The sequence below is a fragment of the Protopterus annectens genome, chromosome 5.part0 (genome assembly GCF_019279795.1).
Source record: "Protopterus annectens isolate FY-2018-M chromosome 5.part0, PAN1.0, whole genome shotgun sequence".
Classification (NCBI taxonomy): domain Eukaryota; kingdom Metazoa; phylum Chordata; order Ceratodontiformes; family Protopteridae; genus Protopterus; species Protopterus annectens.
In genome coordinates, this window is record NC_056735.1 from 931,447,784 (window position 1) to 931,471,372 (window position 23,589).

Sequence of the window (23,589 nt, forward strand, 5' to 3'; positions counted from 1 at the left end):
TTAAATAAATAAATAAATAATCATCAGATGTGCCAGCCAGTCTTGCCCACTGTGGTGAGAACTGGTAATGGGCAACAGTTTTACCCTGCACCTACATTAATAGCATGCTAACAACATTCCCTGGTGTCAGTGGCATCTGTCCATGATGTCAGGCATGGTATGTCGTTTGTTGGTCACATGTGATGGCACCACAGGTGTTGCAGGTGTCTATTGGGGAACATGGGGAAGGTGCACTGTCTGCATGTACGTGCATATTGGGCAGATGGACAGGGTGCCATGCCCTCTGTAGCCCACTACTATCTTTCCATAGTTACTATCAGTGGCCTATATGCAGTGTACTACCCACATATTGGCTGTTGCCTAGGCATGTTTGTGTGTGTATGAGACATGGATTGAGAGTGTTCTCTGGGTAATACTGGGGTTGCTAACTGTGATTGCCTGGCCTTGATGTCACATATATGTGTATGGCTTTGCACCCCAGCCTCTCAGCTATTTCACATCTGTTATCCCTCTATGGTGGACATTGTGATATATAGTAGGGCCACCATATAAGAAATATGCAGATCCTACTCCACATTGGCCACAGGTGTCACACACACCACCACACAGGATACAAGTTACAAACACACACACACATGTAATGTGTGAGATTAGAACCCTTACATAGCTAATGTATTACACTACGCAGTTACTGTACGCACCATGGAGACAGCTGGAGTACTCCTTCCCAAAGGTGTATATCACATTGGATAACATCAGTAGGGTTGCCAATGTAGGACATTTGAATTGTAGTGAGTGTGACTAGCCTAAAATGCATTGTTCCCTACACAGACAGTGACACACACACACAAAACATCCACAACCAACATGTGTGGGTATAGAACCCCTAACAGAGGTCAATATCACACTACAACATGGAGCTGTTATAGGACGCACCACGAGGATTACTGGAGAACTCCTTCCCCAAAGGTGTATTTCACAATGAATGACATCAGCAGGATTGCCAAAGTAGGGCATTTGAAATGTACTGTGTGTGACTAGCCTATAATTCATTGCTCTGTACACAGACATTGAAACACACACAAAACATCCAGAACTGTCATGGGTGGGGATGGAAGACTACAAAAGTTCTAAATCACAGTACAGCAGTACTCAGTTATGGCACACGCTACAGAGATTACTCGGCTGCAATCTTCCCAAAGGTGTATTTCTATATTTATAGGTGGATGACATCAGCAGCCTTGCCAAAGTTGAGCATATGAATTGTAGGGAGTGTGACTATTCTAAAAAGCATTGCTCTCCACACAGACACACATTTGCCATGTCTGGGTTTTGAACACCTACCTACCTACTGTATCATACTGCAGCAGTATGCAGTTACAGAATGCACTATGGAGATTAGAGGCTACAATCTTCCCAGAGGTGTATTTCTAGGTAGATGACATCAGCAGCCTTGCTAAACTTGAGTATATGAATTGTAGGGAGTGTGACTACCCTAAAAAGCATTGCTGTCTACACAGACAGAGTCAGACACACACACTTGCCATGTCTGGGATTAGAACATCTACCTAATGGGTCTATATTATAACAATGAACGATCAAATGATCAAACGTTGTTATATCAAACTTAAAAGTTTGAATTCACAAAACATCGAACAACCAGAACAGCGATTTTTTTTCCAGGGAAAAAAATCTCTGCTCGCAAAAAAAAAAAAAAAAAAAGGACATTAAAACATTGCCCCCACACCCCCTCTCCCCACTTAAATATACCAACTCCGAGATCACACTACAATGCTGAAAATGGCAAAGTGATGGAAGCGGCTAAGCAACTTCTTTCCCAGGGAAAGAGTTTGCTTATATGCCGCTTCATCATTTTGCCTTTTTGACATTTCAAGTTCGACCAAGACGCATTTGACAGAATGTGTCTTTGGTCACCTGATAGGAACCCTACCTAACTACTTTATCATACTACAGCAGTACACAGTTACAGGACACGCAGAGATTACTGGGCTACAACCTTCCCAGAGGTGTATTTCTAGGTGGACGACATCAGCAGCCTTGCCAAAGTTGAGTATATGAATTGTAGGGAGTGTGAGTACCACTAAAAAGCATTGCTCTCTACACAGACACACACACTTGCCATGGCTGGATTAGAACACCTACCTAACTACTTTATCATGCTACAGCAGTACACAGTTACAGGACATGCTATGGAAATTACTGGGCTACAATCTTCCCAGAGGTGTATTTCTAGCTGGATGACATCAGCAGCATTGCCAAAGTTGAGCATTTGAATTGTAGGGAATGTGACTACCCTAAAATGGATTTTCTCTACACAGACAGATGTCAGACATGCACACAAACACAGTTGCCAACTCTGGGATTAGAACTCCTACCTAATTAGTTTATCACACTACAGCAGTATACAGTTATGGAATGCGCCAAAGAGATCGCTGGGCTACACCTGTCCCAAAGGTGTTATAGTAGGGCTATGGGGAAGGCAGTGTGTTTGCATGGGCCATTCATCTAAGGGTTGACACGCCACATGCGGGCACACACAGGGTCATATTTCACAGGTACGTGTATACAGCTGCTAGATGACTACTTCCTTGTATAGTCATGTTGTACAGCTGGCAAGTGCACCACATAGTCTGTAATGCTGACAGATACTGGCAAGTGCACCACATAGTCTGTAATGCTGACAGATACTGGTGGCTAGTATCTGCTGTGAGTGACATCTAAACCTCATGTGTTTGGGGTCCTTTTGGCTGTGTGCTGGGTGGGACAGGCCTGGATGGCTCCTTGTTGCAGTCACCCTCTTCCACACATCTATGTACGTCAACCTTTGGCTTATTATAGTGCGTTGTCCATACATATATGTCTGTATTCCTATCTGCTGTGTGTGCAAGGCATGAGTGGTGCATACTGATGAGTGTTGGCACTAACAACTGCAATGGTCAGATATGTCTGGTCCACTGGTGTTTGCAGACAAGGCCTTCATGTGTTTAAGTGTGTGAGCATGCCCAGTATGGCCATCAGTATTGAATGTGTGGCTCGAGTCCAGGTAGTTTGTACTGCAGTGCTGACCTTTGTGTTGTACACTGACAGGTAGCATGCTGTCTATGTAGGGTATCCATCAATCATTTGGCATTGACTGTTACTACATTTACTCATAGCAGCGGGGGCACACCTGAATATTTCTACATTTCTACACAGGAGTGGGGGAGGGCACACCTGACTGTTACTACATTTCTACATAGGATGGGGGCACACCTGACTATTTCTACATTTTTATACAGGATTGGGGGGGCACACCTGACTGTTATTACATTACTACATAGGATGGGGAGCACACCTATTACTACATTTCTACACAGGATTGCGGGGCACACCTAGCTGTTACTACATTACTATGTAGGATGGGGGTTGGCACACCTGTCTATGTCTAGATTTCTACACAGGATTGGAGGGGGCACATCTGACTGTTATTACGTTACTACATTGGATGGGAGGGCACACCTGACACTTGTACACATTTGCTATGACTGTACTGGTATGTCAGGTACTCCATTTCATTCTGTATTCTTACCTGTCATGCTGACTAGAGGTGGCTTACCAGTGTACTACAGATCATAGCTTTGGCTGCCCTACATATTAGTGTCTGACTTCCTACCCTTCAGAACTAACATCCCACTGCCTGACCTACTGTAGTCTGTCTGTGTAGGTCTGGGGGGGAGATTAACCATAGCCATCATTCAAGGGCCATAGCACAGCCTCTGTTTGTGTTTGTCTACACCTGTCCTCCTGGCTGAGACTGTTGTTGAGTATGTGAACCACCTTGACTGGCATGTGTGAGTCATATGGACGCACATGTTGCTCAGCACATTTCCTGCAGTGGGTTTTGTCACCCTGTGTAGTACTGGCTACTATGGTGAGTCCAGTATGTGTTACAGATGTCATGGTGCCACTATGGGTGTCAGCTGTCTGCTGCCATCACATTCAGCTAGCCAATTACCTTGCATGCTCACATCCATACCATAGATACAAGTAACGACACATTCTACTCCATTTGGCAATTGGTAGGTTGATTGACTTACCTTGAGGGTGTGACAGACTTGCGGATGGTGCTGGATGGCTGCGTATGTCAGATGCACATAGTATTCACTATCTATACATGGTTGAACAAAGTTAGTGTCATGTTTGGCATCTCTTTTACTGCATGTGCGAGTCAGAGAGAGGTGTCATTCCCTGGGTCCCTATTGTGTTAGTGTATGTGCTATGCATTGTCTCTTTTCCGCTGCCTCAGCCTACTGGGCATGACTCCATCTGCCTACTGCGGTAGGCTCAGGTAGTTCCTCCTCTGAGTCACTCTGTGCCTGTGCATGCCTTGGCATTGGTGGGGAGCTGTGTGGCCCTGCCCCATGCTGTTCCTGCTGCAGCTGTTGCCGCAGGATCATACTGTGCAGCATGGCACATACCATAACAATTTGGGCACATGTAGCTGGTGAGTACTGCAAGGCTCCACTGGATATGTCCAGACACCAGAACCTTGACCTGAGCATCCCAAACACATGCTGTATTATAAGTCTGGTGTGTGTGTGTGTGTGTGTGTGTGTGTGTGTGAGTGCCTCATTATGGCGTTCTTGTTCAGGTGTGTGTGCATTTCTGATGGGTGTCATCAGCCATGGCTCCAGTGTGTAACCAGCAACCCCCACTAGGTGACCGTAGGGGATGTCCCCATTGGCAAATCTCTGGTACAGCTGCATCAGATGCCATATGTGGGAATCGTCATAGCTTCCAGGGCAGCCAGCACACACATTCATTATAATGCCCTGGGCATCACAGACAACCTGGCAGTTGATGGAGGGGATTCCCCTGCTGTTGATGTAGGCCCTACCCTGATCACCAGGTGGTGCTTTTATGCATATGTGCATGCAGTCTATAGCACCCACTACCTCAGGTTATTCTGCTATTTGGTGGAAGTGATGCATATTGCTGGCCAACACCTCACGGGTGTTGAGGAAATATACGTGCTCACTGGCATGTGCTGACATGGCATCCAGGAACTGGTGGAATACTCTGGATGCTGATGACTGTGAGATCCCCATGATATCCCCAGTTGAGCATTGGGAGGTACCTGTGGCTAGTATTCCTAGGCCTACACATACCTTGGTATTCACTGGGATGGGTTCCCCTTGGTCAGTTTGGTGTGTCAGGTGTGGCTGGCACAGCTCAACAATTTGCTGTAGGAGGTCTCTGTCCACCTTATAGCACTCCACTATCTGCAGCTCATGTAGCCCCTGGTAGGTTACCCTGGATCTGTACACTCTTCTCCATCTCCTCACTGTGGGTTGATCGGCAGCATTCACATCTTCACCACCTTCAGCCTCTGGCACATGTTGTTCTATGTTGCCTGCTGCAGCTCTTCTCATTTTATAGGTTTGTTTGTTAACATTTCTCCATTTGTACACACTGGTGGTATAGAGTGTGGGAAATATCAGAGGGGTAGGTGTTTGCATAGTTTATAGTAGCTTTCTGGGCTGGGCTGGTCTGCTGCCTATGTAATTGGCTGATTCTGATACATTTCACCTTCCAGTTAAGCTAGCACTCCTTGATTACCTTCCTACTGCTGTTTTCCCTTCCCATTGCAATCCTGTTTAAGCCGTGTGCGCACCACGCAAATTTCTCAAATGTGCACAGTGCTGTTATTTCCTGGTCTAACTTCTTTTTTCTTCCTATAAAAACCTGGTGCACAGCGCGCATACCTGTTTAGGCTTTGTAAAGAGTGCCAGGCAGGTTTAGACAAACCTCCTAGCTTAGCTGTGCTAAGCTAGGAGCAAACCCGAGCCACAGGGCTCCACTCCACTTACAGTATGCGTAACACACACACCCATAATGTCACCTAACTCCTAGGCTTGCACCAAGCTATTCCTACTTTTACACTGTTGGGACCTAACTCACATGCTGGGGAAAACTGGGATTCACTATCATTCCCCTCATTTTCATAGCATGGCCTGCTAATGCATAGTTACATGTCTCACACTGAGCCTCCCCCCTTAGCAACCACTACTCACTGGCCATATTGTTTTCTGCCTGCCTTTGACTTGCATGGCAAAATACTGATTTTAGTTAGACTGCTTAATTTAGGTTCATTTTGTTATTTTTCCCATCAGCCCCGTATGCATGCCACTGCCCTACACTTAAACAGCCGAGATCAGCTAAAAAAAAATAAAAATTGATTTTTGTATTTTTTTTTTTATATTTGCAATGCCAATGATATGCAGCTTTTATTTGGAGCTGTCACAGCTCCGTTTTTGATTTTGCAGAAATGTACTCGGTTACTAATCGAGTACATTTCTGCAGATAGCACTAGTCCTGCATGGATGGTTGCCAGCTTCCTGGACTGCAAAATCACCTCATTTGCATAGATTTCTCCTGCAAATGGGGTGAATTGCCTACAAGGGCTTCGTCCGTGCAGGATTAGTGCAGGACCGCTCGTGCATGCACCTGCAGGCTGTTCCTGGATTGTATGGCAGACATATTGCCTGCTTGAGCTCCTGCACCAACCTTGCACGCCATGCACGCTTTCGAAAATCTGGGGGACTGTATTAACATAGAAGTTACAGTCTCACATTTCAAGCCTATGAAGAATACAGTTTATATTCAGAAATATATACAAATATGTTACAGTTTCTCTTATCAAACCTATAGGTGCAGCTTATATACAGAGTATCTGCAAAGATGTTACAGTTTCTCTTATCAAACCTTTTAGTCCAAAAGGTTAATCGCTGTGAATAAAAAATTGCAGGGATATGGAAGTAGATGAGGCTTTAGTCAGGGTTAGAGCAAGGACATAACCAGTGAGTTTTAAAATACTGGGTTAGATTTTTTTTTAACTGATTAAGGGAGGGGTACAGAGTAAGGTCAGATGGGAGTGAATTTCAGGTTTTGCCTACTGAATTTGCTAACAAAGATTCTCCAGATAGGTTGTAAGCTTTAACTGATTGAACCAAAAGTTTTGTAATGGAACAAGTGACCTAATGTTTTTGTAGGGATGGATAATGTTTTTAAGAGAGGGTGTTTTTTCTGGATGGTTAATAATCTTGAATGCTACAGTAAGTTGATTATACTGAATTAGCCTGGGGAATTCTAGCCATCCTAAGAGGTTTAGGTTTTGACAATGGTGTGTCCTGTAGGGCGTTCCTGTGGCAAACCTGGCAATTTGATTGTCAGCCTGGGTACTACCATTCATCTCTGCCTTCCAGTCACACTGTTCAAGGGAACATCAGTACCTGCCAGCAGCAGTGGCTCATCTTCAGGCTCACTGCTACAGGGTAGCTCCCTCCCTGAATTAGCCACATCACCAATCCTGGCTTCAGGGGTGCTGTCTGTCTGGGTTTCTCCCAGGCTACAAGACCCACATGTCTGTCTCCAAGCCTGGCTACTTGTCACTGCATGCACACACGGTACTGCCTTATCAAAATCATTCCCTTTCAAGACATCTGCAGGAATATCATCAAACACACCTACTTGCCTGCTTCCTTTTCCACCCTCCCAGTCAAGGTGAACCCTGGCCAAAGACATTTAGAATGGGATTCCTCCTAAAGCTCTGACTGGAGTGGACTGCCCAAGCAAGTACTGCTCCTCTTTAACCACTGCAGACTTCACAATGGTTATATCTGTGTCTCTCTTGACAGTGGCCTCTTTTCCATCCACCAAGATAGGATGCAAACTCTGGTGGTAGTTTGCTACCCCTGTTGACTCCAGCAACTTACCACTGGCATTCTGTTATCTCCATTTGCTGGCTCCCCCACCTTGCCTCTGTGGACATCTATATGCTATATGGTCCCACTGGTTACATTTAAAACATTTAACCCTTGATCCTGGCCGTGTACCTGAACTAGTGTCTTCCCCTGTTCCTGGCAGACTCTGTTGGAGTGGTTTAGGCTGCCCACCATTGGTTCCCTTATATCCATGTGCAGCACTGGCTATCACTTTCCTGTGCAGTGATGCCCTGCTTGCTAAGTAGAGATCCCCTTTTTTCCCCAGTTTGTCTGGAGAGTAACATTCCCTGTCAGCCAAACAAATTCTTATGTCCTCAAGCTAAGTGGTAAGGGCTTATTCCCTCACCAAAAGGTCCATCAGCCCTTGAAAAGTGGTGACCTGTCACCCACTTAGCCAACTATGAAAATAAGTGCTTAGTTCAGCAGTATAATCACATGCACTTTCATTTGCCCTGCGTCTATGCTCATGAAACATTTTTTGTAAGCTTCAGGTGTTAACTTAAAACTTTCCAATATACATTTTTAGCAATATCATAGTTTAAGCACTCAGTATCAGACAATTTTGAAACAGTAGCTACAGCTTTACCATGGAATAAGGGGGTCAGGAATCATACCCAGAGCTCTTGGTTAACATTATACTGTTTGCATACCCTTTCAAATATATGAATAAAACTATCAAAGTTATCACCCTCTGCAAATTGTGGCAGAAATTTACTGACATCTATTGCTCCTAGGGTTTGGTTATTCCCTTCCCCATTACCTCCATAACCCTGGCAAAGAGTCAGCATCTCCATCTCATGTTGACACTGCTTCTCCTTTTCTTTGGTCTCCAAATGCAGCAGTCTCTCTGATGCTTCTAGTTCCAAATGTTTGACCTTCAGTTCAAGTCTCTAACTCATGATGGATTTTTTAAGTCGTCTGAGGAAAAAATGAAATGTCCTGTTTCTGAGAGCTTTGCATCCCCAATGCCCAAATGCTTGTCTTCCTGTTTGTTGGTCTGTGGTGCAACTGTGATTAAGGCTGCAGTCATTTCTCCTTTTGTCAAGGTGGCATGCACAAGTCTTTTGGTTGATACATCTCAGCCAACTTGTTCCTTGTCAGCTTGTCATAATCCTCCGCTGACATCATTGCCTACTCACCCTGAATAACTAAGCTAACAAAAAGTAAATAAATAAAACTATAGTGATATGAAACTCTGAATGTCAACTTTGTGGACACTTGAGAGTATAACTTATTTAGTGACAACTGCTTACATGTTACAGGAGTTCAATTAATATCCACACCTCTGCTCACCAATATGTGAGCATGTGATAGTCCCACTGCTGCCAACCAATGTGTGACGAGTGATGGTCCCACCACTGCCAGCCAATATATGACATATGATGATCCCACCACCGCCAGCCAATAAGTGATGTCTCCATGCTGGACCAGTAATCAAAGATCCTGAATCCTCACCACTGACACTGGAGTGGGACATGCCCTTGGAATACAAATGTATACACTCAGTATTTCCAGATTCTGACTTCTCTGCATCAAGCACAATTTCCCTTAAGAGCACATAAGGAACACATTCAGTCTGGGGTCTGGATTCCTCCAATTCTGTCTCCCTCCAGGTCCCCAGTAAGACTCCCCACTATTACAGCTGTAGGGTTAGGCCCTCAGCTGAGTGCCCAAGTCAAAACCTCCAGCCCTCTCTGTAAGCCCAGTGCTTGGTGTCCCTGCTCCAAGTAGCTCACACACACACACACACACACACACACACACACACACACACACACACACACACACACACACACACACACACACACACACACACACACACACACACACACACACACACACACACACACACACACACACAAACACACAAACACACACACAAACACTTAGGAAAGGCTGGCACATATTTACCTGCTGTGGCCACTTTTGCCCAGTGTATAATGTTATATATCACAATGTCCACCATACAGGGATAACAGATGTGAAATAGCTGAGAGGCTGGGGTGCAAAGCCATACACATACATGTGACATCAAGGCCAGGCAATCACAGTTAGCAACCCCAGTATTACCCAGAGAACACTCTCAATCCATGTCTCATACACACACATGCCTAGGCAACAGCCAATATGTGGGCCATCTGTATTGAATGTGTGGCTCGAGTCCAGGTAGTTTGTACTGCAGTGCTGACCTTTGTGTTGTACACTGACAGGTAGCATGCTGTCTATGTAGGGTATCCATCGATCATTTGGCATTGACTGTTACTACATTTCCACATAGCAGCGGGGACACACCTGAATATTTCTACATTTCTACACAGGAGTGGGGGAGGGCACACCTGACTGTTACTACATTTATACATAGGATGGGGGCACACCTGACTATTTCTACATTTCTACGCAGGATTGGGGGGGCACACCTGACTGTTATTACATTACTACGTAGGATGGGGGGGCACACCTGACTACTACTACATTTCTACACAGGATTGCGGGGCACACCTGACTGTTACTACATTACTACATAGGATGGGGGTTGGCACACCTGTCTACATCTAGATTTCTACACAGGATTGGAGGGGGCACACCTGACTGTTATTACGTTACTACATTGGATGGGGGGGCACACCTGACACTTGAACACATTTGCTATGACTGTACTGGTATGTCAGGTACTCCATTTCATTCTGTATTCTTACCTGTCATGCTGACTAGAGGTGGCATACCAGTGTACTACAGATCGTAGCTTTGGTTGCCCTACATATTAGTGTCTGACTTCCTACCCTTCAGAACTAACATCCCACTGCCTGACCTACTGTAGTCTGTCTGTGTAGGTCTGGGGGGGAGGTTAACCATAGCCATCATTCAAGGGCCATAGCACAGGCTCTGTTTGTGTTTGTCTACACCTGTCCTGCTGGCTGAGACTGTTGTTGAGTATGTGAACCGCCTTGACTGGCATGTGTGAGTCATATGGACACACATGTTGCTCAGCACATTTCCTGCAGTGGGTTTTGTCACCCTGTGTAGTACTGGCTACTATGGTAAGTCCAGTATGTGTTACAGATGTCATGGTGCCACTATGGGTGTCAGCTGTCTGCTGCCATCACATTCAGCCTCCCAATTCCCTTGCATGCTCACATCCATACCATAGATACAGGTAACAACACATTCTACTCCATTTGGCAATTGGTAGGTTGATTGACTTACCTTGAGGGTGTGACAGACTTGGGGATGGTGCTGGATGACTGCCTATGTCGGATGCACATAGTATTCACTATCTATACACGGTTGAGGACAGTTAGTGTCATGTTTGGCATCCCTTTTACTGCATGTGTGAGTCAGAGAGAGGTGTCATTCCCTGGGTCCCTATTGTGTCAGTGTATGTGCTATGCATTGTCTCTTTGCCGCTGCCTCAGCATACTGGGCCCTCCTCCATCTGCCTACTGTGGCAGGCTCAGGTTGTTCCTCCTCTGAGTCACTCTGTGCCTGTGCATGCCTTGGCATTGGTGGGGAGCTGTGTGGCCCTGCCCCATTCTGTTCCTGCTGCAGCTATTTCCGCAGGATCATACTGTGTAGCATGGCACATACCATAACAATTTGGGCACATGTAGCTGGTGAGTACTGCAAGGCTCCACTGGATGTGTCCAGACACCAGAACCGTGACCTGAGCATCCCAGACACATGCTGTATTATAAGTCTGGTGTGTGTGTGTGTGCCTCATTATGGCGTTCTTGTTCAGGTGTGTGTGCATTTCTGATGTGTGTCATCAGCCATGGCTCCAGTGTATAACCAGCAACCCCCACTAGGTGACCGTAGGGGATGTCCCCATTGGCAAATCTCTGGCACAGCTGCATCAGATGCCATATGTGGGAATCGTCATAGCTTCCAGGGCAGCCAGCACACACATTCATTATAATGCCCTGGGCATCACAGACAACCTGGCAGTTGATGGAGTGGATTCCCCAGCTGTTGATGTAGGCCCTACCCAGATCACCAGGTGGTGCTTTTATGCATATGTGCGTGCAGTCTATAGCACCCACTACCTCAGGTTATTCTGCTATTTGGTGGATGTGACGCATATTGCTGGCCAACACCTCACGGGTGTTGAGGAAATATACATGCTCACTGGCATGTGCTGACATGGCATCCAGGAACTGGTGGAATACTCTGGATGCTGATGCCTGTGAGATCCTCATGATATCCCCAGTTGAGCGTTGGGAGGTACCTGTGGCTAGTATTCCTAGGCCTACACATACCTTGGTATTCACTGGGATGGGTTCCCCTTGGTCAGTTTGGTGTGTCAGGTGTGGCCGGCACAGCTCAACAATTTGCTGTAGGAGGTCTCTGTCCACCTTATAGCACTCCACTATCTCCAGCTCATGTAGTCCCTGGTAGGTTACCCTGGGTCTGTACACTCTTCTCCATCTCCTCACTGTGGGTTGATCGGCAGCATTCACATCTTCACCACCTTCAGCCTCTGGCACATGTTGTTCTATGTTGCCTGCTGCAGCTCTTCTCATTTTGTAGGTTTCTTTGTTAACATTTCTCCGTTTGTATACACTGGTGGTATAGAGTGTGGGAAATATCAGAGGGGTAGGTGTTTGCATAGTTTATAGTAGCTTTCTGGGCTGGGCTGGCCTGCTGCCTGTGTAATTGGCTGATTCTGATACATTTCACCTCCCAGCTAAGCTAGCACTCCCTGATTACCTTCCTACTGCTGTTTTCCCTTCCCATTGCAATCCTGTTTAAGCCGTATGCGCACCACGCAATGTTCTCAAATGTGCACAGTGCTGTTACTAACCGAGTACATTTCTGCAGCTAGCACTAGTCCTGCACGGACGGTTGCAAGCTTCCTGGATTGCAAAATTACCTCATTTGCATAGATTTCTTCTGCAAATGGGGTGATTTGCATACAAGGGCTACGTCCGTGCAGGATTAGTGCAGGACCGCTTGTGCACGCACCTGCAGCCTGTTCCTGGATTGTACGGCAGACATATTGCCTGCTTGAGCTCCTGCACCAATCTTGCACACCGTGCACGCTTTCGAAAATCTGGGGGACTGTATTAACATAGAAGTTACAGTCTCACATTTCAAGCCTATGAAGAATACAGTTTATATTCAGAAATATATACAAATGTGTTACAGTTTCTCTTATCAAACCTATAGGTGCAGCTTATATACAGAGTATCTGCAAAGATGTTACAGTTTTTCTTATCAAACCTTTTAGTCCAAAAGGTTAATCGCTGTGAATAAAAAATTGCAGGGATATGGAAGTAGATGAGGCTTTAGTCAGGGTTAGAGCAAGGACATAACCAGTGAGTTTTAAAATACTGGGTTAGATTTTTTTTTAACTGATTAAGGGAGGGGTACAGAGGAAAGGAAAGGCTGGCACATATTTACCTGCTGTGGCCGCTTTTGCCCAGTGTATAAGGTAATTATCACTGCCATCAGACACTCCACAATCAGCTACTCTATGGCCCTTAAAAGTTATACAACTATTCTGTGCAATATTAATAATAAGGGTTTATATTCTATGAACAAAAGTTCATAACGCCAAACTCCTTATTGTGGGGTGCTGCATCCCCCACATCTCCACTAAATATATATATATATATATATATATATATATATATATATATATATATATATGTATACCAAGTCCGAGATCTCACTACAGTGAGGAAAGGGCAAATATTCCTACCTTCACTGTACTGCAATCCCACAAGAAGCTGTTCGAGGTCCAGCATTTTCGCTCTTCAGAGCATTCAACATTATGAACTTTTGTTCATATAATATAGACCCAATAATAATACAAATGGTAGTAGTTGACCAAGATGGCAAGGTCATCTGGTGTGCCCCACACAGTATCACCAAATAAATATAAGCACTCTCAAAGGTTAAGTACTTCCTACAAGGACCAGCCATAATAAAAGGTTTAAATATATTTAATAATAAATAATAAAAGCACATGAAAATACTGACTATATATTCACAGTAAACCACAGAGTTCAGATCAAAGGAAATATTGAAAAGAACATTGATGGACAGACTCAGACAAATAAAGAAAACAATATCTAAATTAAGGTTCACTATATTTCCCTGACTAAATCTAAAGAAATGATTGTTCCCTTATAACTTACTTGGGCAAGACAAGATGAAATATGTGAGCAGCCTTTCTAGTCAGGCTCCCAAACAGAATACTCCCTTCTCAGAGATTACTCCCTGTAAAATATACCATCCAAGGTGGCTTGCAAAATGACATCATCTGGTCACCTGACTCTAGGTTCTCACAGTAACCCCCTTTGAAGCTGAGACAAGAATTTAGCATAGACAGCTACAATATACATCTTATATGTTTATGGCTATGCCTGGGGTCTTCCCCACGTTTTACTGAGCTAATGAACAAAGACTTCTTCCAGATCTAATGTCTCTGGTCCTATTCATCACTGTGGGGGTACCGTTTTAATGGTTTAACAGCTTTTTTATATTTCCCTTATTTTTCTTAAAATAAGCCAGCTGGTTAACCCTTGCTGTCCCAGTATCCTCTATTAAAACATATACATTTAATTTAGTTGCAATAGTACGTATACATTTCTTTGCATTCCAGCAGGGTGCACTGTTGATGCATTTTAACACAAGTAAACCTCAGAAGTACATTCTCAGCACAAGCATCTGTACAAATCAGTTTGATATACAAATGGCATATAATTATTTATAAAATAACAGCTAGCTGTGCTGACACAGGTTATACATCTACTGCCCTACTTTTCCTGGCATGGTTGGCAGTACCTCCTATCATCACAAGTATATTTTAAGAATCAGAAAAAAAATCTTGTGTCATGTACCCCCTTCATACTATTGCTTCCTTAGTAAGTCAATCAATTACTATCAAATTTTGACCTTGATTCCAAAATAGCTGTTTTCAGTGTAAATGACCAACTGATAGCAGGCTGAGAGCAGATCTTTTGGAATCTGGTCCCTGCACTAAGCTTGTTTATAAACAGGCCTTACGCTGAAGTAAGTCACCTTCACTGAGAGAAGGTCTTTTGAAATCAGAGCAGACTTACACTGAAAGTAACTCTTTTGGAATCTGGCCGCATATGTTATGTTAAACTTGAGTTCTTATCTTTATCTCATTCTATTCAGAGATGTCCTGTTATGAAACTTTCTCAGTCTGTCATTTTTGCTATCTCATATAATATGTTTTGAATGTTACAATACTGTAAAATGTCTTACCTCATTCAGAATGTGGAAATCTCCATGTACACTTTTATTTAGACCTGTTTCAAAGACAGCAGTAATATTGTGTTATACATGAAAAATGGTAACTAGAATTTATAAATTCATAAACACAAATAAACATAAATATATACATATATATATATATATATATATAAAGACAAGAGAAAGAAAAAAATGGCATGCTCCCAATGCAATACTTTTATCAGTTATGTACTGTTCCCAGTGTGACATTTATTTCCACATTTAAATCCAGACTTGTTCAATTCTGTGAGTACCTCATGACTAATCATCTTGAAAGTTAGATACTCCATATTTTAACAAGCGAAGACCATTATTATGACCCCAGCCTACTGAGTTTACTATATTTCTGCGTTAGTACTAAACAACTTTCTTTTACCCATGTATTATTTTACATTTCATATTCATTATTTAGGTTACAAAAGTATACAATCTAGTTAATCCGGCACTGTAACAGAGTACTGTAGAATTTTCCAAGGCATGGTTAGGAATTAAGCAACAATCATTTTCCAGTGAAAAACAAGTTGTCAGTCAACAAGCATGACTGACAATAAAAGACAGTTGGGGGGAGCTGAAGAAGGATTAGAGCACCATTCAAATGACAGGACAGGATGGAGGAAAACAATATCTCCATCGTGACTCTACTAAGTAAATAAGAAAAAAATGCTCTTTAATTGTAACAGTGCTATGGATGGTGCCAGTTATCCAAAGAGTCCATGCTTAAAGAAAGAAAAAGAAAAAAAATGAGTCAGAAAAGAAAGGGCAGCAGGCAGTGAGGAGAGAGCTAGGGGCAGGAGATGGTGTGGCTCATGAAAATCACGGTCGGGACAGTACATCCAACATAATGCAATTAAAAAAAAGAAGAAAAAAGAAAGCTAGACAACAGAAAGAGTATACACATTTGGAGATTTGGAAGGTTGGGAGAAGGGAATGTACATTAAGAAAGATGCATATCGAAGATAACAGTACGGACACTTTGGATTGCTTACATGAAAGGGTGCAGGAGAATGTTTGCATGAAGCAATGAGGTGACAAAGAGTCATAAATAAGGGATTGGTGACAGCATATTATTTAAAGATAGCTAATTAAGTGGAATGATGTTCAATTAAAAAAGGGCCATGTTCCTCACTGTTTCACTAAAAAGGGTGGTCACATAGCACATACTATGAATTTCTTTAACTAATACCCATGGGATAATTTAAGAAGAACAAGTATGAAGTAACACGTTAAATCATCATGTGTGCTCTTTACTAGAAATTGTTAGTAAACTGAAAGTAATGAAGTCACAGTTTCTCATTAGTTTCACAGTCTTCCAAATTTTGGAGATGGAATGTTGTGAGCTATGAGAGATGGCCTTCCCTGGCATGTTTATTTTCCAGCAGCATAGCAAATAACATAATAAAAAACATATATATATTATATGTGTGTGTGTGTGTGTGTGTGTGTGTGTGTGTGTGTGTGTGTGTGTGTGTGTGTGTGTGTGTGTGTGTGTGTGTATGTGTACTAAAATTAAATGAAACACCCAAAAAAGTGTAGTAACTTGAAGAAAATGTTAGAACAGACCAACTCATTTAGACATTTATCTGTGGGCCACCCCTTTGGGACATTTTTGTCATAATTGAAAGCAATGTAGATTTGCAAATACTACCAATAATTTTTTTTAAACATTTAGATTACACAAATTCCAAAAAGCAAATTTGACTGCAACAGTCTTCTTCTTCTTCTTTCGGCTTTTCCCGGTTAGGGATCGCCACAGTGGATCATCTGTCCACTCATGATTGGCAGTGGAGTTTTGCAGTGTCGAGTAGCCAGCCCGGCACCCGACCTTCCACAGAAGGCACACCCACACACACACTCACACCTAGGGCCAATTTAGAGTGCCCAATCCACCTACTGCATGTCTTTGGGATGTGGGAGGAAACCGGAGCACCCGGAGGAAACCCACGTGACCACATGGAGGACATGCAGACTCTGCACAGAAGGCACCCCAGCCGAGAATCAAACTGGAGAACCTCTTGCTGTGAGGTGACAATGTTAAGGGATTATTTATTTGGCCTCATGTTGCAGCTGTGAAAATTACTACACTAGCAAAACTGTTAGAAGACTTTCCCAAAGAGCCAGAGAACATGTGATGGCTATCAAAAATAAGGACTTTACCTATGCCCTGGCCAAACATAGTGTGTGCTGTTCTGGCTCACAAATTTGTATTGTTGGTAATAGAAAAAGTTGACCAGTCGCTGTTTATTGACAGCTTCAACAACCATTTAGAATAAAGAGCATTGAAGTGGCATGCACTGTTGAAAGCAGATCAAGAGCCAGGTCTTAAAGAAATCATCATTGTTAAAAGTTTACTTAAATATAAAGTGTTGTAACATACTTTCTTTTCTTTTTTTACATATTTCATATACTGTGTTTTGAAGTATTTTTCCCTACTATTTATTTGTGTATTTTTTTACATTTTTTTGTACCCTTGTAATCAATGTAGTAAGGTAAATGCCCTGTTTTTAGGAGAATTATGGTAACTTTCTGATTGGACTGAAGAAGCATGAAGTAATTTCTTACTTTACATTTAAACTGTTAGGCTGAGGTTATCTTATTTCTGATGAAGTTCTAAACATCAAAAGAACGAAAGCTCTTAAACTTTACACCAAGTTTTCCTTTTGGTTTGTCAGATATTTAGCAGCAGATATAGACATGCATCCTAAAGGTTTTTGTTCCAGTGGATTTGTCTGGTTAACCTTTGGTGCTTGTATACTATTATGCATGCACCAATCAACAATCTTGGTACATGTAAAAATTAAACATTTGAAAATAAAATAAAACATTGTATTTTGCATGGGGCTGCGCCTTCCCACCATGCCAGTCTTGTACACACACACACACACACACACACACACACACACACACACACACACACACACACACACACATATATATATATATATATATATATATATATATATATATATATACTTTTTTTTTTTTTTACAAACTCTGACCACACAAAGGGCGTGTATATGTGTGGGTGTGTGTATGTGTGTATATACACACACATATATATATATATATATATATATATATATATAGATATATATAAAAAGTATATGTATATATATATATATATATATATATATATATATTGACAACGTCGAAAGTCAGAACGCCGACAACGAGACACCGGCCCCAGAAGATCGAAAAAAACTGAGAAGACCGGATCAAAAAAAACCCCTGCGCTGAGAACATGGGAAAAGGGAAAAAGGCTGTGCGGTAGTATCTGACGTTAGGGGACGTTAGTAAGGTGGTGATTGTGATGTGATAGTCTAGGGTGGTTGGAAGAGTTAGGGTTAGGGGGTTAGGTATTAGGGCGTTAGGTAAGTAGTAAGGGTGTTAGTGTGACGTGGGTTAGTTAGAGTTAAGGGTTAGTTAAGAGGATGTGTGATGTTAGGTAAGTGCAGTAGTTAGATAGTAGGGGTTATTGCGGAGGGGTGCCGCTAGGGTAAGGGGCGGAGCGGTTAGGCGGTGTAAGTGTGTGATAGTCTGTGAGTTTAGTTGGTTGTTAAAAGGAGTATAGGTTAGTGGTTAGTTAAGTTGGAGTTAGAGTTGTAGTGTAGCGGAGTTAGGATGTGAGTAGGTGTTAGGTTAGTGGTTGTTGTGGTTAGGGTTGTTAGTGTTAGTGTTGGCGTTTGTGGTGGTGAGGTTTAGTGTTGGTTTGTAAGGATTTTGGGTGTATGTGTTGTGTGTGTGTTTGGTGTTGGTTGATTGTGGTTTTTTTGTTGCTTGTGTTGTGTGTGTTGTGTCGGGGAGTGAGGTTGTTTTGGTGTTGAAATGTCGTGTTTAGTGTATGTGGATGGATTTGTTGTGTTTGTGTGGTGAAAATGTGTGTTGTGTGGTGTGGATATTTGTATATATATATATATATATATATATATAGATCTAAAAAACTATATATATATATATATATATATATATATATATATGTATATATATATAAATATGTATATATAGATACAGACACACACACACACACACACACACACACACACACACACACACACACACACACACACACACACACACACACACAAACACACACACTCAGCTATGAGCAATGACTCTAGACAACTCTTACTGTTAAAGTAGCACCCCAACCCCATGATGGATGGATATCTATCTGTCTATATGGGTGGACTAGCTTTAGTCTAAATGATCTTTGTCTGACATCTCCTTAGTCAACCACATTTTGTCAGCTAAACAAATGATCCTGAAATGTGAGAGATTATACAGTTCTCTGGGCAGGTGAATATGCTCTTTCCCTGATATTCTGAGATCACAGAATTGTTAATATATAATTAGCAGGGAGGCTTGACCTCCTGCAAAAAACAATGTTTTTTTGTTTTTACTTTTAGTGTAAATATTACATATGCCAAAAGTTCTCTTAGGCATGCACTGCGGTAGTGTCAATTAATGAATGTGAGTATACTCATATGTATTTATATATATATATATATATATATATATATATATATATATATATATATATATCTATATAAAAGGATCTACGTTGAATGATCGAAATTACAAAACTTCGGGACCATATGATTAAAGTTTTGTAATTTTGAACATTAAAAAAAGAAAAAAAAACAAAAACAAATTAAGACACATATATGCAGGGGGGCAACCTCCCCTGCACCCCCATACTCCCTGCTATTAAAATATACCAACTCCGAGATCGCACTGCTGCGAGGAAAAGGGAATATTCCCATTCTGCGCTGTATGGAGATCTCCATTTAAATGTTCGAAATTTTAAAACTTTGAATCATATGGTTTCAGCCATATGAAATTCGAAGTTCTAAACTTCAGTCAATTAAATAGGACATACATATATATATATATATATATATATATAGATATATATATATATATATGTGTGTGTGTGTGTGCGTATGTGTATATATATATATATATATATATATATATATATATATATATATATAGATAAATAGAAGATACAGATTGCCTGCTTCATGATGTCAGTTCATTCTGGTTAACTGTACAAGGAAGTATTAAGGCCCCTCCTAAAAGATTAGGTTTTGCCTTTCCAAGCTTGGGGGGTTTGTGGCCCATCTGGTGTGGTATAGTGTAATGGACGTAATCACTTTCTTACTTTATGGCTGGAATGATGAGTGGTGACATGTAAGTGAAGAAGTTGTCAATTTCAATTGTTATACAAGAATCGGGCAGTTGTAATACTGTTCTTTAACCCAACTTGCTAATTTAGTTCATTGCAAAATACAAGCTGAGAAGGTTGGGAGTTTAATTCTCCTCAGGCTGGATACTTTTATATGCTCTAGTTGAGATAGCAGCAGTGACAATACATGGCATTCTGCAAGTCTGGAGTTCAGAGCCCATATAAGAACTAATGTTATCTTTTTACGGTGGTGCAATCTGCATTGCCAAGGTTGTAAATAAAGGCTCTTCAGGCCAGCCTGGAGCATGCAGGCTGGTAGAGACTGGAGGACACATGTATTAATAGAATTAATACTGATTAATAATAATAATAATAATAATAATAATAATAATAATAATAATAATGTGCAAAGATTAAGGTCAAACAGAGTTAGACATGATGTCTCTAGCTGGTTTCATTGCATACGCTCATAGGTTCAGTAATAGCATAATGAGGCAAAGACCTGAAATACTAATGACTTGCATGGTAGATGGATACTTGGTTAGTATTTATTGCAGTTGCAATGATCCATGAGCACAATAGGAGGGAAACAGACATGTAGGCAGTGGGGATTTTCTTACCTTTTGGTATGGTTGCTGTCTACTAGGAAGATGGTACATGTTGCCAAACATTAATGCTTTATGATGCAGAGTGCAGATGAACATAGCTATGGTTTGTCCTCACCCCTGGTTGAGTAAGTTACTATCATTGTTATTGGGGGTGCATAGCTGTGATTATTTCATAAGACACAAGAAGTTTTGAAGTAACTGTAGATCAGAGTGTGTGATGTACCTTTAAGAAGCATTCCAGTCAGTGGGCACATGCAAGCAAGAGTGCCATTTTGAGTGAGCAGCCAGAGTGATAGCATGCATGTGTGTAATAGTCAGTTAGTTTGTTCATTTAAGTTTAATGTTCCTGCCATCCATCCTGATGTGTTTTCATGTAATAAACTGCTTAAACGAACATCCAAGCCTCTTTGTCTTATTCAGATGAACAAGACAAGTGACATGGTGCCAGAATGGGATCCAGAGTGAGAACCATGAGCCAAGCGGGTAGAAGTGGAGGAATATAAAGGAGTGGATCATCCCTACTGCTCAAACAACTCACAAACAATTAAACAAAACATTCAGAATGCTCAAAATGAATTTCTAATTAAACAAAATGTCCAGAACTGCAACATATTGATAAAAATATTGGAAACGATTAGAAAAACATTTGAAACAATATCCAAATCGCATAATATGTGTAAAAAAGGGAAAATGGACTTATTTTTTCCGCTATGTACAACTTTTTTGCAATTACTAAAGCTATTCAAAATATTTGAAGTGTGCAAAGTATTGGCAAGTGCATGCAGTATTACACTACAGTCATTTCGGAAAGTACACTAATTTCAAAGAATATTTCGCAAACTACAGTCTTTCAAAGAGATTATTGTGCATTTGAATATTATTACAAGTTCCTGATGTGTGTGCATGTTTGTACATAATTACAAGGGCCAAGATTGCGTTGTGTTTTACTATAATTTGTAGGCATGGCAGAAGGATTTTGTAGACTTGCACCTCTTGTGTTTGATAACAATATTGCAGAAAATTGGAGAGTTTGAGCAAGAGTACGATATTTTCATACAGGCTGCTTTATATGTCAAAGATGTACATACAAATACATTTATTCTGCTTAATTTAACTGGTTCAGAAGCCATTTAAAGAGACCGTTCATTTTTGTATGCACCTCCTGTTTTTGCAGGGTTGGGGAGAACCTTCATATTGTGGTACAGGCTGAAATATGGGAAGACTCTAATGCTTAAAATATAAATTTAGAAAAATGTGTAACCCCCAAACAAAGGTTACAATGGACAGATACTTATTTTAAACAAGAGATCAAAAGCCTAGTGAAGCTTTTGCAGCATATATAACCGACTTGAGAAATAAGGCTAAAATGTGCAGATTTGGTGATTTCAGAGATGAGTTGATAAAAGACAGACTTGTATATGGTATTAATAATGATACAGTGAGAAAGATTATTCTTTGAGACAGTGATTTAATGCTCAACAAGACCATTGAGATTTGTCAGCTATATGAGTTCACAGAAAAGCATGCAATTATGCTTACAAATGAGAGAACATGTTTTCCAGTATCTTCCAGAGCTAATGTATATATTATGCTGTACAAGGTTAAAAGACAGAGGCCTAAGGGCATGGCAGCTTCAGCAAAACCCAGAGCAACTTTAGTAAGTACAGGGTGCATGCAGTAAAGCACAGGGTGACTCAGCAAAACTTGTAGCAGGCCTCATAGTCAATTGTCTTAATTGTGGTGATAATCACGAGCCCACACGAGAAAAGTGCTTAGCTTTTGGTTAGCAGTGCCATTCTTGCAATAAGTGGAATCATGTCAAAAGGTTTCGTAAATAAAACAAGGCACATTCTTTTAATAAAAGAGAGCATATAAAGAGGCAAGTTGATCAAGTAGAAAGCTACAACCTTACTTTTTATATTGATGGTGCATCTGTGCTTGGTAAAACAGTCAATGCAGTAGATTTATGGGCAAAGAATGAAATCTTTTGTACTGTTTGGATTAATGGGAGTTCCATAGAACTCAATGTAGATACTGGCTCAAAGTGCAATGTTATGTCAGCAGGAACGTTTGCTAGAGTAAGAGCTGCAAAACTACTTGATTTGGCAAAGTATGCAAAGTTTGTTGGCTATAGTGATGAAGAAATTAAAATCGAAGGTTCACTAGTGGTTTTGTGTTACTTTGCTGGGAACAGCTATGACTTGCAGTTTTACATAGTCAAAGGACATGTGCAGTCATTATTAGGCCTCAGAGACAGTTTGAAAATGGGACTGCTTCCATTTAACAGAGGTCCACCATGTACGCTTGAATGAAAACAAATTTTGCCCAAACCATTTTTTCTGAGTATGCTGATATTTTTGAAGACAAACTGGGCAAACTTCCAGTTGTGTACTCCATGAAGTTAGACCCAGAGGTTAGTCCAGTTATCAGACAAGCATGGAAAGTTCCAGTAGCTATGTATAACAGAGTCAAAGCTGAGCTAGACAGAATGGTGCAACTAGGAGTAATTTGTCCAGTAGAAGAACCAACTTAATGGGTATCTTCCATGGTAGTAGCGCATAAGAAAAGCTCAGATAATATCAGAATATGTATTGATCCAAGAGATTTGAACAAAGCATTAAAAAGACCTCATCATCCTATGCAAAGAGTCAAGGAAGTTGCTGCCATCATGCCAGATGCCATTGTTTTTTTCTGTCTTAGATGCAAAGAATTCATTTTAGCAAATTTTGCTTGACCAAAGACTTCATTGGTA

The 23,589-nt window shown here is 41.4% G+C and overlaps 1 protein-coding gene across 6 annotated transcripts in view; it reads right to left on the reverse strand.

Moving 5' to 3' along the window:
• CD96 (CD96 molecule) overlaps positions 1 to 23,589 on the reverse strand; it is a 629,135-nt gene that overhangs the window by 463,900 nt on the left and 141,646 nt on the right. For all 6 annotated transcript variants that reach the window (XM_044072718.1, XM_044072716.1, XM_044072717.1 and 3 more), the window contains exon 5: positions 15,018 to 15,061. In XM_044072718.1, coding sequence (XP_043928653.1) covers positions 15,018 to 15,061 — 44 coding nt within the window. The remainder of the gene's footprint in view (positions 1 to 15,017; positions 15,062 to 23,589) is intronic.